The following is a 15,503-nucleotide window of genomic DNA, read 5'->3' as shown; positions in this document are numbered from 1 at the left end:
ATGCTGCTCTTGCAGAAGACCCAAGTTTGGTTCCCAGTCATCAAGTCAGATGGTTCAAAATGCCCATAACTCTAGTTCAGAGCATCCAATGTCCTCTTCTGGCCTACTCGGGAAACTGCATACATGTGGCATACATTCTCACAGACATACACAAATACATAAAAATAATTCTAATAAAAATAACTGTTAAATATGCATCTGTTAAATGACACATATTGGTAGTTACAGACTGAGCTGGGTATCACTCCACAGAGTAATCAATACCTGTGAGTTCAAAGCATGGCTCGTAAAGGTGTCTAAAGACCTGTGCCTATTTTTAAGAGAAACTCTATCTGCCTAGAGAATTCTACAGTGCTTCCTTATTGTTATTACTTCTATTAGAGATTGACTGCCTGAAAAGAATCAATTAGTTCTTATACAGGGGGAGGGGAAAAACAAACAAACAAAAAATAGGCGAAGCCAAAGATAAGTCTACCTTAGAAGAAACTAGAAATCTCTAAAACATTTCTTCTAGTTAATTCTGAGTAGTGTTAGTATTCAATACTAGCTCAGTACTGTCTGCACTGGTATGTATTATAATTAATTAGATAATCTGGGCATGCTCAGGATGGTGGGAAGTACTGGCTAGAGCTTATACACTCTTCGGTGTTTATGCTTTTACTATAATGAAAAATTGTTGCAGTTTTTTTTAGATTCTGTAACAATATATAAATCACTTCAGCAGAGAACATATTTGTAACTCTATCTTTAGTGTTGATCATTTGTAAAATTTAGTTGTTAACTATTTCCCATGCTCATCAAATTCTAAGATTATACCTTTCTCAAACACTCTAAATTCAAGTTTTCAGGAAATAAATGTTTCCTGACATTTACAGGTTTAGGGTTTTTTTTTTCCCTCTAAACTGACACAGAAATTGATGGGAATGTGATCCTGACTTCAGTGAGACTTTTTGACACAAGAATGCGGAGTAACATCGTAGACTGTCCTCCGCTATCAGTCCCAGAGACAGTGATACCTATCAACAGGCCCCTCCCAATGTCACTGTGGAGGTAAAAAGCTAATAAAGGCAGCTCATCATAGGTTTCAGCTAGCAGCCAGACCAACCCTGCACTCCAGCTGGTGAAAGCCAAAAAGAATACACCCAGGTAAGATCAGAGACTGTGAGTGTGGGGCTGGGACTGTGTTCTCATGCTGTCTGGGACAGAGGGATAAAGCAGATTGCCAAAGGAAACTGGGTACAAAGATCAGAGGGCTTTGAATTGTTGCAGGAGAGAACGGAACTGAGCCTGTGCATTCAAATCCCGTGTTAACTTCATCCCAGAGGTGAAGGCAAGACTGGACCGAAATGAAAATGTATTTAAAAATTATTCACTGTGTAATGTGCAGATGATTTTTAATTTATCGGATATTTTAGAAAACAGTACCCCTGTAGACATTCTAAATATGTATTATACCTAGATGATCAGCAGTGAGTTATTCAAAAGGTTATTTCCATATCCTGAAATTCATTGTAAAAGGAAAAGTTTGAATAGCTTGTTGATCCCATTACATATTTGTAGGTTGTCTGCTAGCAAACTAATAGAAAACAATAAGTAGAAAAATAGATGACCTTAAATAAGATAATCTTATAATTTAGCATAAAAAGCGATACATTTTACTACTTTTGATAATCATTTAAATGAATTTACTTCAAATTCCCCTCCCCCTGAAATAATCACTTGGTTAGTAATATATTTTAAGAATTCAAGAGTCACATGCTTTTTCATGAACAGTTTGCTAACTCTGTCCTCAAGAATCACTTTGTCCATTTAAATCACTAAATATCCCACATTTCCTCAGTGATTTATTTTGAATTAGTTATGTAGAAATACACCCAAATATTTTGAGACCGTATGGAAAGTTTCATTAAATACAGCAAAATAACATTGTATCTGTTCAAGCAAAAAGCTGTGGGAATAAAGAACATAGATAAAATCAATACTTCCAGAAAATGTACATTTTACAAACCAACATTTTGTGCTATTTTCTTCTTCTTTTATCTTGTTTTATGAATTTGTTTTCCCATTTTTAAATAGATGGTTTTCATTTCATACTCTTTCCTCAAATAAGAATATTTCTCCATTACAAACAGTATCCTAAATGTGACTTTTATGATGTACACTAAAATATGAATGCAATGATATGTAAGCACTTCTTATGGGATTCAAGAATTTTCTGTTGCTTTTCTTTCCCCCAGTTCCAGGGATCAAACCCAGCTTTCAAAATACTAGGCAAGTTCTTACCACCAAGCTTAATCCCCAGAACCTACTATTCTTAACCTGTAATCTCCTTAAGGCAAAATCTATGTCTTAATTGAACTTATTTCTTTAGAAGATACGGTTTTAAAGAAATTATAGCTCAATAGACCAGCACATCCCTGTTTCTCTTTATCCATTTTATTTTCTAGAAGCATTGTTGTTCTGCTGCTAGAGCTCTGGGGTTTCAGGTATGTACTAGCTCTGATAACCTGGTTGTAGCGTCATCTGTCATTATTGCTATTGTTTTTCTAATACCTGCTCCTATCTGGGAAGAAAGGGTATATTTGTTTATCTTATTAGTACTAATTAACTCAGAAGAAATGTTTTTCTATTGATTCAGATTCTTTTCTTGTTTCCTGGGAAAGGAAGCTTATATTATACACTTTTAGACATGTTACTTAGATGAGTTAAGTATAGAAGAAGAAGAAGATTTTTGGATTTATGTATATCCATACAAGCTATGGAATGTCAATAATTGGCTATCTGATCTAGGCAATATCATTTGGACTCCTTGAGGTTCAGTTTCCCCACCTATGAAACAAAGCAAGAGCTGTTATCACTGTGTTTGTTGTTAGAACGATAGTTGGAGTTGTTCTCTTGGCTACTTTGCCATAGAGGGCATGATTTCCTTATTTTTCTCATACTGTAAGGAAAGTACCATGAAGTTCTGTTACTACAAAATTTACAAGATAGAAAAATAGAAGACGGTTTAATATAATGCAATAATAGAGTTTACATAAGAGTGTGCCTTTGCTAAAATTGACTCTACAAAGCCTACTATTGTTGCCATCAGGGTTAATTCAGGCATTCAGTGATCAGAAATAATTTTTCAACAAAATACATAAATCCCAGTGTCTGGAGATGATGTACATCAACTCCTAATTTTTAGCAACTATTAGAGTTAAATTGTCAGAAAGCTTAAAATAGCATATCTGATAACTGTCATAGACCATTACTTAATTATGTTTAATTTCTGGTCTAAGGTGTCACAGAGAAAATTTTTTAAAAGTCATTTATATTCATGGGGAAATTCACTTTTTTCCGATCATTCTTCTTGTTCATCAGCTCACTATTACTACATGATTTAGCAGTAATATTATTAATTAGATTAATTATGACTTGTGAAACACTGGTAAGCATGTTTTCTGTGCTCTTGCTTGCAGCCATCAGAAATGAGTGAGGAAAGAACGGCATATGCAGAGCTGACATTATCCCTTAAAAGTAAGAAGGACAAAAACCAGCCAATTAAGGAAAAGAGAGGTAACATTTTTCTGCCTTTGTATATGTGTGTATGTGTATGGTATTGAAAACACAATATGAAAAACATGAGCTCATACTAATTATTTTCACATATATTTGATGTTATATATGTATATGTGTTATGCTATATGTTATTTAAAATATATGTTCTATGCCTGGCTCTTTCTATTATTTAAAAAGATATTTATGAGTAAATAGTCAGTGAGTGGACTGATATTAATTTTTTAACCTCAGGTATAAACATCCATTCTGCTTTAATTGCGAGGTCATACTATGTTTGTTATATATCTTGCCTTTTGATCTTATGTAGATTGTCCATGGATCATGACTGTTATTATCCTGGGAACAGTATGTCTTTGTTTTCTGATGTCAAATGTAGTCTTGGGATATCTGTGTGAGTATGATATATACTATTTTATGGTTAGAATGAGATAAGAAACAATGTTACAGTTGCTGAACCTTTGTAAGTTTTGACATTCTATAGACATCCTAGTGATTATGGGTATTAGTGATAACGGTGATGATGATAAGGACTTTATTAGTATCTTATATTTCTGCTTTTATGACACATAAAACAGTATACTGCTATAATTATACAGAAATACCATGAATAAGTATAATGCAGATTAATACATTCAATAACTTTTGTAAGAGCTAGTTTGCTTACAATCATTGAGTTGAGAGTGCTTGTATTTCCTTACTAAACTCTTTTTTTAACAAAAATAATTGTTATTACATCATGTAATAAACACAAGATGTATATAGTCCAATTCTTCCAGATGTATTGATCAACTTACAAAAAGCACGAAGGTGAAATTTGTATGTAGTCTCAGTATTAAAATTTCAGTGGGCTTCTTAGATTGGGTAGATTGCTCTTTCTTCTGTTCATAGTTTGAACATTTTTTAGATTGACTTCCAAATACTCAAGAGTCATTCAAGGGTCTGGAAAGATGGTTTAGTGGTTGAGAACACTTGTTCTTGAAGTTCTTGCAGTAGTAAAGACACAGTTCTTGCAGGACCTGGGTTCAGTTCACAGAATCCACATGGTGGTTCACAGCCATCCATAACTCTAGTTTCAGGGGGTGGGGTCAACATGCTCTTCTGGTCTCTAAGGTCACTGAATGCACATGGTGCAACACATAAATTCAGGCAAAACACTCACACACATAAAATAAAAATTTTAAAGTTATACAAATGTTTAACAAAAATCTCCGTTAAGCAGGATATACAATGGGCAAGCTGGTTAATAAATGTGCTATGCATGTGTACTTCAAGTTCATTTTGTTGTTTATTCAGTTAATTTGGTTGTTGTTTAAGACAGGATCCTATTCTGTAAGCCTAGCAAGGCTGGAATTCACTGAGATCCACCTGCCTCTGCCCTCCTACCCACAGTGCTAGGATTAAAGGCTTGGCTGTCACACCTGGCTGAAGATGTTTTTTAACTCTGCATCTTCTTGCCTTCACCTCCCAGTGCTGAAATTACAGAGCTTCAGTGATATACATGGCTCTAACAGATTTTTAAAATTGCACTCCACGATTTCTTCCAGTATCTTTTTCCTATTTGTTTAAAAACATTCTAGTTTAAATTAAATTATTTGGTTCATTGATTCAATAAACAACTTTGGTTATGTCCCATGGGTCAAAAACTATGCATAGCATCAAGATCACAGAAATTTAAAGGAAAAAAAGCTTTGAATGAGTTTACTTGAATATATACATACATATATATATATATATATATGTATATATATATATATATGAAGTAGTTTTAAATATAAAATTAGTGTAATGATAAGGACATGAGGCAATGTTATATGGGTGACACATAACATCCTGAGGTCAAGAAGCCTTTCTTGTTGAGACAGTAGTTGAGGTTAAATAAGAGACCAGTAAGAATTAGGACATTGATAAATAAAATTCATCTAAGTTGAGTGGGCAGCATGAAAAAGGAACAGGTTTAGAGACTCACAGATAGTTCCTGGGTAGTGAAAGAATAAGCTAGATATAAGTTTGGACAGACAACACTGATTTATATAGATTGTTCACACCATGCCAAGCAATTTGAGAGTTCATGTGAAAGCAAAATGAGATAAAAATAACCATCTGGTGATTGTAAGTGAAGAGCAACATAACTCAAGTTACATGGACAGATAAAGCCTTTAGAAGGGGCAGGCTCAGCCAACTGGAAATGAGTGGGCATGTGAAGGAGACTGTTTCAGGGGACAGATTCTGACCATGATTGTCTATTTTAGCACCATGATAGAAGTCATGAAGTCATACAGGGAAACAGAGGAGGATTGAATGAGTTACAGAACAGCTAGAGCATATATTCAAATGAGTAGGGGAGGGACAAGAAGGCATCAGTGATTCCATTTCATGTCAGGCTCATATATCTTTGTAGGCAAAATTGTATTAAATGTTAGAGAAAACATGAGACTACCAAGCTATAGTGTGTGTGTGTGTGTGTGTGTGTGTGTGTGTGTGTGTGTGTGTGTGTGTGTGTGTGAAAGAGAGAGGGAGAGGGAGAGAGAGAGAGAGAGAGAGAGAGAGAGAGAGAGAGAGAGAGAGAGAGAGAGAGAGAGAGAAATGGTAAAGATTCAGGTTCATAGGGCACATCAGTGGACATACCCATAAAGTTTAAGTTGAGTTATTTCTTTATAGTTAGCTGTTGGCAAAAAGTTCAGAGTATCAGCACATAGATGAAATCAAGACAAATATCTATATTAGAGATATGAAATGTGTTAAATTGCATTCAATTAATACAGCAAATTATTTGAGAACATGGCAAAAGGAGATGGAAGGCAGACCATGTAGAAATCTTTCAAAACCAGGGGGTAGTGTTGCCATTTTAGAAGACAAGAGGTCAGGATGATGATCCTTAGGATAATTTAACATCAAAAATAGGTGAATATGATTGAGGGTGAAAAAATGAAAATCTGATTAGTAGATAGGAGGAAACACAGCCATCTAGCATCAGGATGTGTGCCAAGGATAGCCAATGCTGAAGTGACATGACAGTCTAAGCAGACAGAACTTTGATCAAGAGGAAGACTACTAAAGCTTCTTGCTGGTGTAGATTTAGTAGAACAATGATTTGACCCAAACCAGGTTGCAATGGCTGAAATTAGTTAGGATTAGAAATAATTGAGCATGGAAAATTGTACTTTTAAACTTTGGTTAAGCAAGTGTTGAAAGTATATAGATTTACGTGATCTCTTAGATGGATTCACAAAATGGAATTTTTACAGTAGTCAAAAATGAACACGATATGTAACAATGTGGTTGAATATTAGCATGTAAAAGCAAGTTGAAAAAGTGGCCATTTTTGCATGTCACGATGCAATTTTATAAAATTATAGCCTTAAAGCAACAAAGAAATAACAATGTTTTTTTTTTTTTTGGTTTTTTGAGACAGGGTTTCTCTGTGTAGCTTTGCACCTCTCCTGGAACTCATTTGGTAGCCCAGGCTGGCCTTGAACTCACAGAGATCCGCCTGGCTCTGCCTCCCGAGTGCTGGGATTAAAGGCGTGCACCACCACCGCCTGGCTAGAAATAACAATCTTAAGGAAGAAGAGACTCTAAAAGGAGCTGTAAACTAAATCAAGGGAATAATATGTAAATCAATACATGTAGTGATTAAGGTTCTAGTGACAGTTTGGACAAACACTAAATGGAATAACTAAATAAACAAGGAAAAGTTCATGGAACAATGATGAGAATACCCTATATACAAAGAATTACAAACAATGAATTTTTCTAAATAACCATGAAAAGAATTATAAATGAGAAAACACAGTTGCTTGCTTCGTGCTCTTATATTGTTAGTTCTTGACTTATTGGAAGACATCTTGATTCCTTATTTAAAAAACATTACTTTTTTAAAGGTGTGTGTGTGTGTGTGTGTGTGTGTGTGTGTGTGTGTGTGTGTGTTGGGGGCGCAAATGCATACAAGTGCAGAGGCGGGGGAAGCCAGGAGAGGGCCTCAGCTCTGCCACAACTAGAACTTCAGTGAGTTGTGAGCTATCTGATGTGAGTGCCAGGAACCAAAATTGGGTCCTCTGCAAGAGTAGAACATGCTCTTAACTCCTGAGCTATCTCATCATCCCCAAGATTATGAATTTCCTTACAGAGATTTTTTTGTTTTCTTTTTGCATATTAAAAATGTCTGTTTGATTTTCTCCATTCAGATTCAGTAAGTCCATTATAAATTGAAATATAAAGCCAGATACTTTAAACTACACATGCAAACATTAAATGGAATAAAATTTCAAAGCATTCTTTGAAGATACAGGGCATGAAATTAGTTTATACATTTTTTTCTTTTCAGTTGACCTTGACCTTTTGTTTTATAAGTTTGTTATAAATGCTTTAAAAGAAGTGTGTTGCAAGTTATAAATATTTGTATTTTTAAAATATATTTTATGTTCTAGCACTTCAAAATATTTTATATTTTTCTTACTGTTCTTTAATTAACACCATCTACTGTTTACAATTACAATTAATTGATTATAATGTTGTCAGTCATTACCACTTGTTGTTCTAATCTCATAGTATGGACTTAGTTTTTCAGTGCACTTCTAACTTCAAAATTCAGCATGGGAAGGATGCAAATGAAAGTACTATTTCCTCAATGGAAGTAGCAGGTCCTTCAGTTTTACCACCAACTAAAGGTATGCATCACATCCTAAACTGAAAACTGACATAATTTTAACGGCATTTACACTTCTGTCCCACTTCAGATTGTGAGCTTAAAACTTTACATCGAAGTCTGGCAGGATGTGAACTTTGTTCACCTCTCCTTACTGAATCTATCTTTTTTGTTATAATTAGTTAAACTTTTTACTTTCACTGAAGAAGTTGCTGTTGGTTGTCATCTTGATTTTATTGTGCATTTTATACTATTCTATATGGTGGGTGTATACTGTGGGTGTATTTACCACATATAGAGCCTGTTAGATCAATGTCCCTCCCATTACTCATTTTGATGGATCTCTTGCAGATAGAAATGTTTGATGCTGATGTCTTTCTCCTTCAGAAGTCAAGATTTGTCAGTGCAGCCATAACAAAGATCTCAAATCTGTGAGAGACAGTGTCTGTATTCACAACATTCTTTCCTATAAAATTTGGCAGAAGAGCTATTTTTAGTGAAAGCAACTACTCTTTGATGTTAAATATGGAGCAAACAATGAAACACCAAAAAAACATGTCTTGATATGAGTCTCAGAATAATGGTTGCTTTTATTTTCATAAAAAGGCTATTACCCGTGTCAAGGAAGATGGTCATGTTGTGGAGAAAATTGTTACTACTTTTCAGAGGAAGAAAAGACATGGGATGAGAGTGAGACATCCTGCAGACACCTGGGTTCTCACCTGGCTAAGATTGACAACAAAGAGGAGCAGGTGTGTATAGTTATCACCTGAGTGTTTCTTGAGAAGTCTGGATGTCTGGTGAAGTTGTGATAATCATTTGTGTTCCTCCTACTGTTCTTTGCCTGCTGAACAGAAGGACATATGTACATTAGCACATATTTACCTGCAGATAAAAGGGCAGAGACATAAAAAGTACCTAGATGAACATTTTTATTTTATTTAATGAAAAATAGTTCTGGTGTGAGCACCATGGGATAATTCTCAGCCATGTAATCTGCATTGCACCTTCAGAGTTTAGCTAGAGCAGACCATTTATTGTTAATGAAAAGCTAATGGGAAAAGCTACCTTTGATTATATGAATGGTCCAAAAGAAGTAATTAATTTTTAGTTCTGTTCTTCCCTCATCAGTATCTGGAAAAAAAAAATCTGTTCTAGAATGGAACATGAGTCTCTGTCATTGGATGTGAGAGAAACACAATTTAATATAAAGACAAAATAAATAAAAGGAAGAGGTAGAATAATTCCTCAGAAATAATTTTTATTTTACTCATAGCTCAGTATGACAATGTGGTGATATTTTATTTGTATGTTAATAAATAAAGTTGCCTGGAGATCAGAGGTCAAATAGTCATAAAACAGAAGTCAGACAGTGGTAGCCCACACCCTTAATCTGATCACATGGCAGGCAGAGTCTCTGTGTGGTGAAGGACACAGCCAAGTGTGGTGACATGAGCCTTTAATTCCAGTACCAACCATAGAGACCTGGGGTCTGTATAGACAGGAGGTGATGAGGAAGTCATGTGGCTGGGCTTAGAACCAATGGGAAGGCAGAACAGGAAGACAATAAAAACAGAGGTTAGACAGGAAGAAGCTCTCTGTGGAAGCTACTGCTAGTGGTAAGCTAAAGCTAGTTGTGTTGTGGCTATTGCTCTGATCTCTTTGGCTATTACCTCTGTATTTGACTCTGTGTTTCTTATTTAATAAGACTGTTAAGAAATTTGTCTACATGACAAGAGTTGCTCTGTTGTTTGTATATGACACTTGCTATTATTTCCAAAGTTTAAGAAAGAGATCACTCTAGCATATTCTGTAGATTTATTTACAACAATTCTAGTTAGGCACTAGAGTCCATTTTAATAATTACTTTTATAAATGCTGCTTGTAATATTATCTTATACAGAGTGCATAAAATATCATTATGCTTACTAATATAATTATTTTATTAAAATAGATATTAAAAAAATAGAAGGTATAGACAAAGAAATACGAAGACCAATATACAATTTATAAACACCTTTGGCATTTTGAACCTCTATTGTTACAAATTAGTTTTTTAGAAACTGGAATATTATTTTACTCTGAAGACATTTACATAATTTATATTTAATTCTTTAATTTTCAATAAATGTATTCCAGATATTTATTTTCTGTGTGTGTGTGTGTGTGTGTGTGTGTGTGTGTGTGTGTGTGTGTGTGTATGCATGTTATGTGTGTGTTAGTACTTATGGAGACCAAAAGAGATGTCAGATCTCCTGTCACTGGACTTAGAGGTGGTTGTCTGACACAAAATGCATATGCTTGAAATCAAACTTGGTTCCTTTGCAAAAGCAGCAATACTCATAACCACTGAGCCATCTCTCTAGCCCCTGTATTATTCTTATTTTTCTTTCTTATTGTGGAGTTGGGAGGGAAACTTGTGAACTAGACATTGCCTGAAGAGCCTGTGGTGTGGTTTGCTTGGGACCTTGTGAAGGCAAGCAAGATTTTGGACAGCCTAGGAAGGAGAAAACAGGATCTCTATCTAACAGAAGCAACAGCATGGGGTCTTGTTGAATGTGAAGAGAAAAGAGATGGCCACATCTGGAGGGACAGTAATTGTTATCCTTCTGAAAAGAGAGGGAAGGGACATTGGGCAGTGTAGGGGAGAAGAAAGAGGTACTACCTAATGGTTATATAGTAGTAGGGTCCTGGAAAGAAAGACAGAATATTGATTGGCCAAAGGAGGAGGAAGGAGTGTGTCCTACCCAGTGGCAGCATTTTCATAGAAGTCCCCAAGAATAGAGATGGAGTGCTGACAGCCTAGAGAGGAGAGCGATGGTCCTACCCAGCAGGGCAGTTGGTGTGGGTTCTATGTTTATTTTTTTATTCCTAGAAAACGTACATAAATGAATGAAATTATGGGCATGTAACTTATGTGGTTTCAGAGATATAAAATGTATACTTTAATATGTTTTTATAATGTCCATGCATTTTTTATGTATTGCAATTTTTCTCTTGTAACTATTAATTAATTAAACTGCAAGATAACAGAGACTGTGGACTCTGTGGGGGGGCACAGGGAAGAGAGGAGGATAAATAAAATTGTATTGCTTTTAGCAACAAAATTCGCTGCCACACGTTGGCATGTATAAGAAAAAAATTGAGGTGAACAATGTATACCACTTGGAAAGAAGATTACACAAAACTAAGATATTTAAACATTATTTCAGTATGTAAAATTTTCGGAGAGAGTCTATGATCTACATTTACACATAAGGAAAAATGCAAGTTAATTAATTTGCTTATTATAAATACAACATAGTTTAAAATTTCCTATAGTTTCTTAAGTTTCACATGATATAAGACATCATGATATGGATGCAGTTTTTTTTGTTCTTTATGTAGTTGCAGTAATTTGCTTTTCTATCAACACCCTCAAATTTGTCTTCTATGCACTACTGTTCAATATGTCTTCTCTTTGTCTCCCATAACTTTAGGAGTTGCATAATAGGGTATGTAAAAATTTTAAGAATTCCCTAGCACTCCTCAATATGATATCAATAACAATAGTAAGTATGTTTTCTGATCTCATTATCCACAGAACTTCTCTTGTCATTATTCCCATCTCACCTGAGGTGATTAATTGGAAAAATACATTGTTACAGCTTTAGCATGAATGCTTTGATTGCCATTAACATAAAACATATATTCTTGTTTTTCCCCCATTTTTCCTATTTGATGAATTTCTTCATTGGCTTACAAGATGTCTTTGTCTTTTAAATAACTACAAGCATCTCCAAATCCAAGACTTATTTTAACATGTTTTATGAAGTGCCTTTTGATACTGAGAAATTCTAAACTTAGTGTAGCTAGACTTTGAACCTTATGTATAATATCTTATATGATATTATCGATATTATGAGAAATACTAAAATTCTAATTTTTCCACAGAACTTTATTCAGTCACAATTGACATACAGCTACTGGATTGGATTACATAAAGTTGGAAGTCAATTTCAGTGGGTGCACCAGAAGGACACAAAACTTTCGTCAGATTTGTAAGTTTTTGTTTTATACACTTCTTTAACAACTAATTCACTGCTAGAGGGAAGATCCTTATGATCTAGATCATGCCAGTAGTTCACTACCATAGCCTTTCACACATGGAACCTCATGCAAAACTAAAGACCTAATTAATCAGAGCAAAGAAGCATTTCTTTCCATGTTTCTTACTGTTTTCTACTTGTTATTTTATTACTTTTTAAATGAATATGCGTGTTTCACGTATGTCTGTGCACCATATGCATGCCTGATGTACTCAAGAGTCCAGCAGAAGACATTGGATTCCCTGGAACAGGAGTTACAGATTACTGTAAGCAGCCATGTGGGTGCTGGGAATTGAAATAGTTCTCTGGAAGAGCAGTAAGCACTTAACTGCTGGACTATCTCTCTAACTCTTTCATTAAAAAAAAGAAAAAAAAAAAAGGATTCTAAATCCCCATACTAGGCTTTATCATTTAGTAGCTTTATCTCAGAAAATTGTGGTGCCCACTGAAATAATCACGTGTGTGTGTGTGTGTGTGTGTGTGTGTGTGTGTGTGTGTGTGTGTGTTTTAGACTGTGATAATAAAGGTTATGTTTAATGAGTGATTTGTCTTAAATAAACATTTTTTTTTGACACAGGGAGTTTTACACAACACATTCAACATCTGCAGAATGTGGATACCTCAAGCCAAAGTACCTCAGCAATGCTTTGTGTAGTAGACATTTCCATTACATTTGTGAAAAGAACTTTACCTGCTCTGTTACTTCAAAGAATTGGTAAAAAAATCACAGTTTTTCTATTTTTATTCCTTAATAGCTATTAGTAAAATAAAATTCAACAGCTTAGAATATTGACCCAAATTAGAAAACTCTACATGATTTAGGAAAGCTTATTCTCTTGAAGCAAGCATAAAGCAGAGATTTTTAGGCAGTAAATGCAATAAACTCAAGGAGTACATATATATTTTGAAATGACAAGAATCAGCAAATGGAAAAACATGAAACGCTTATTTTGTTTAAGTGAAATACCTTGTATTAATTTTCCTAATTAGGAAGACAAATTCAGTCCAGTGTGTGAGTGGTACATTTGAATTGTTTAAAATACAAAGGAAAGCAAAATTGAACTGTCAAACCACTTATTCTTTCCTTTCTTGTTTTCCAATAACCACTTGTCAGACTCAAACAACTGGATTTTAGATATCATTCCAAGGATATCACATGAAAACACCTTTTACTTATGAAGCAAATGTTACAAATGCATAAAGTGTAATCTGATTTTTTTTCACTTTTTGGGAGGTTGATTTTTATGATGCCTCACTGTGTAGTTGTTGTTAGCCTAGAACTTATGTAGGACAGGCTAACTTGAAATTGGTGGTGGTCCCCTCACCCTGGACCTCCTGAATGCTTAGATTGCACGTGTGCACCAAGCCCAGTTGTGCTTTTCAATATTTAGACATCACAGACTGCTTCTTGTCAGAACATAAAAAGAGAGGTTTACTTTTTGGAAGCATCTGTAAGCATTGTGCTAGTAAGAGATGTGCCAAAATGTACTTAGCAATGGATGTTTAGACTTATTCTAGAATTTACAATTACATAAGACCTGGAGTGAGTGGGACTTTATGTAATTTTGTGTAGCACGGGGAATGTCTCCATGATAAATCTCTGCTACTGTAATTCCTGTGTCAAATTTTTATATTTTAGCAGATATTTAATAAGTATTATTCACATTGGTTGTGCCTTTACCATCCTCCAAACAGTAAATTTCACCAATACTTGATTCTTCACAAGACTCAACTTCAAATTTTAGGCTAAGGACTCAAACATCCTTCCTCCCACTTTAATTATAGTTGCCTTTGACAATATTGACCTTTAATATCCGGGAAGAGATTCCAAGAGCCATAGGAGCAAAAAGAGGAGATAGGAGAAAGAGACAAGAGGCAAACTCGACAGAGGGCTGTGGCATTTGCCTCCTCCTGGGCCTTCTCAGGGAACACTAGAGCTCCATCTGGTGACCACCAGTTCAGTCTAAGGGAGCTAACCCAGGCTTAGGTTCAGAATCCTTTTGCCAGGTTGAGCTCTGGGAATCCAGTGGATGGGAGGGAGGAGGGATTCCGAGGGCCAGGGGACATCGAGATCATGATGGGAAGACATGCAGAGATGACCGACCACACTGCTAGAGACCCATGAACTGTGGACTGGTGGCTGTGGAGCCCCCATGGGACTAGACTAGGCCCTCTGGATAAGGGAGATAGTTGTTTAGCTCGAACTGTTTGGGGGACACCCGAGTGGGGAACCGGGATCCATCCCTGGTGCATGGGCAGGCTTTTTGGAGCCCTGTACCTGTGGTGTGGCACCTTGCTCAGCCTTGGCCGGGCAGGCAGGGGCTTGGACCTGCCTAGCCTTGGTGTGCTGGACTCTGCTGACTCCCCATGGGAGACCGTGGTTTGGAGGATATAGGGATGGGGGGTGGCTTGGGAGGGAGGGTTTAGGTGTGGGAGGAGGGAAGAGGTGTCATCTATGGGTGGTATGTAGGGTGAGTAGAAAATTTCTTAATAAAAAAATGGGGAAAAAAGAATCCTTTCTAATTGTTATTATGGTCAGCCAAGACATTACAGCCAAGAGTCCTCCCAGATATGGGGCTATAAACCTCCTCTGTGCCATGTCCAGGCTACAAAGTGATGGTCTGTGGAAGTAGGAATGTTCCCTCCCCAACCCCTCATGAGAGAAGACTAACCTCCGTTTAAGGAGGATCTCACACTCATTTCAGCAGGAATCTTTCCTAGTACAAGCTACTGAGGCAGTCTACCTTTCGTCAACATACCAGACATCCCTCTCTATAGGCCCTTTGTACCCATTGATCACTCTGCATTCAGTACTGCCTCAGATATAACCATTGCTAAGTATTCCTCCCTGCAAGTACTTATTTAGTTGTTTACTCCTAAGACTGCCCTAGCAGCTTTAACCAACATCACTCTATCGCTGTCCCCCAGACACCCCCTCTGGAGTCTCTGGCCCTTTGGCTCTCCTCATATTTTTCATACCATGAAGGATGTTCTTGATTACCATATACTGTCTTTGCATTACTGTTTATTTTTATTTAGAGAATTTCCCCAGCAGCAAGTATTTTTGTCGTTTTATTCAGTGTCATGTTTCAGGCTCAAAGCATAAGCAGAGTGTTGGATGAATCATAAAAAAAAAATTAAACAAAGTGACTTACATTGTGGCAGTGTCCTTGAGTGAAAAAACACCCACCCTGTTTGTGCCTCTCTTT

The 15,503-nt window shown here is 36.0% G+C and overlaps 1 protein-coding gene across 1 annotated transcript; it reads left to right on the top strand.

The window, feature by feature from the left end:
- Nucleotides 1-986: 986 nt before the first annotated feature.
- On the top strand, nucleotides 987-14,655 carry LOC128099208 (C-type lectin domain family 7 member A-like). Its single transcript, XM_052720988.1, has 7 exons — nucleotides 987-1,146; nucleotides 3,462-3,558; nucleotides 3,869-3,952; nucleotides 8,121-8,228; nucleotides 8,813-8,958; nucleotides 12,140-12,246; nucleotides 12,872-14,655. The coding sequence occupies exons 2-7, from the start codon at nucleotides 3,471-3,473 to the stop codon at nucleotides 13,011-13,013; spliced, it is 675 nt and encodes a 224-aa protein (XP_052576948.1). The 5' UTR covers nucleotides 987-1,146; nucleotides 3,462-3,470; the 3' UTR covers nucleotides 13,014-14,655.
- The last annotated feature ends 848 nt before the right edge of the window (nucleotides 14,656-15,503 follow it).

The sequence above is a fragment of the Peromyscus californicus genome, unplaced genomic scaffold, assembly GCF_007827085.1.
Source record: "Peromyscus californicus insignis strain IS unplaced genomic scaffold, ASM782708v3 Scaffold_6__1_contigs__length_162567912, whole genome shotgun sequence".
Taxonomy (NCBI): Eukaryota; Metazoa; Chordata; class Mammalia; order Rodentia; family Cricetidae; genus Peromyscus; species Peromyscus californicus.
The sequence above is the reverse complement of the archived record's forward strand: the minus strand, read 5'-3'. Positions and strand labels throughout refer to the sequence as shown.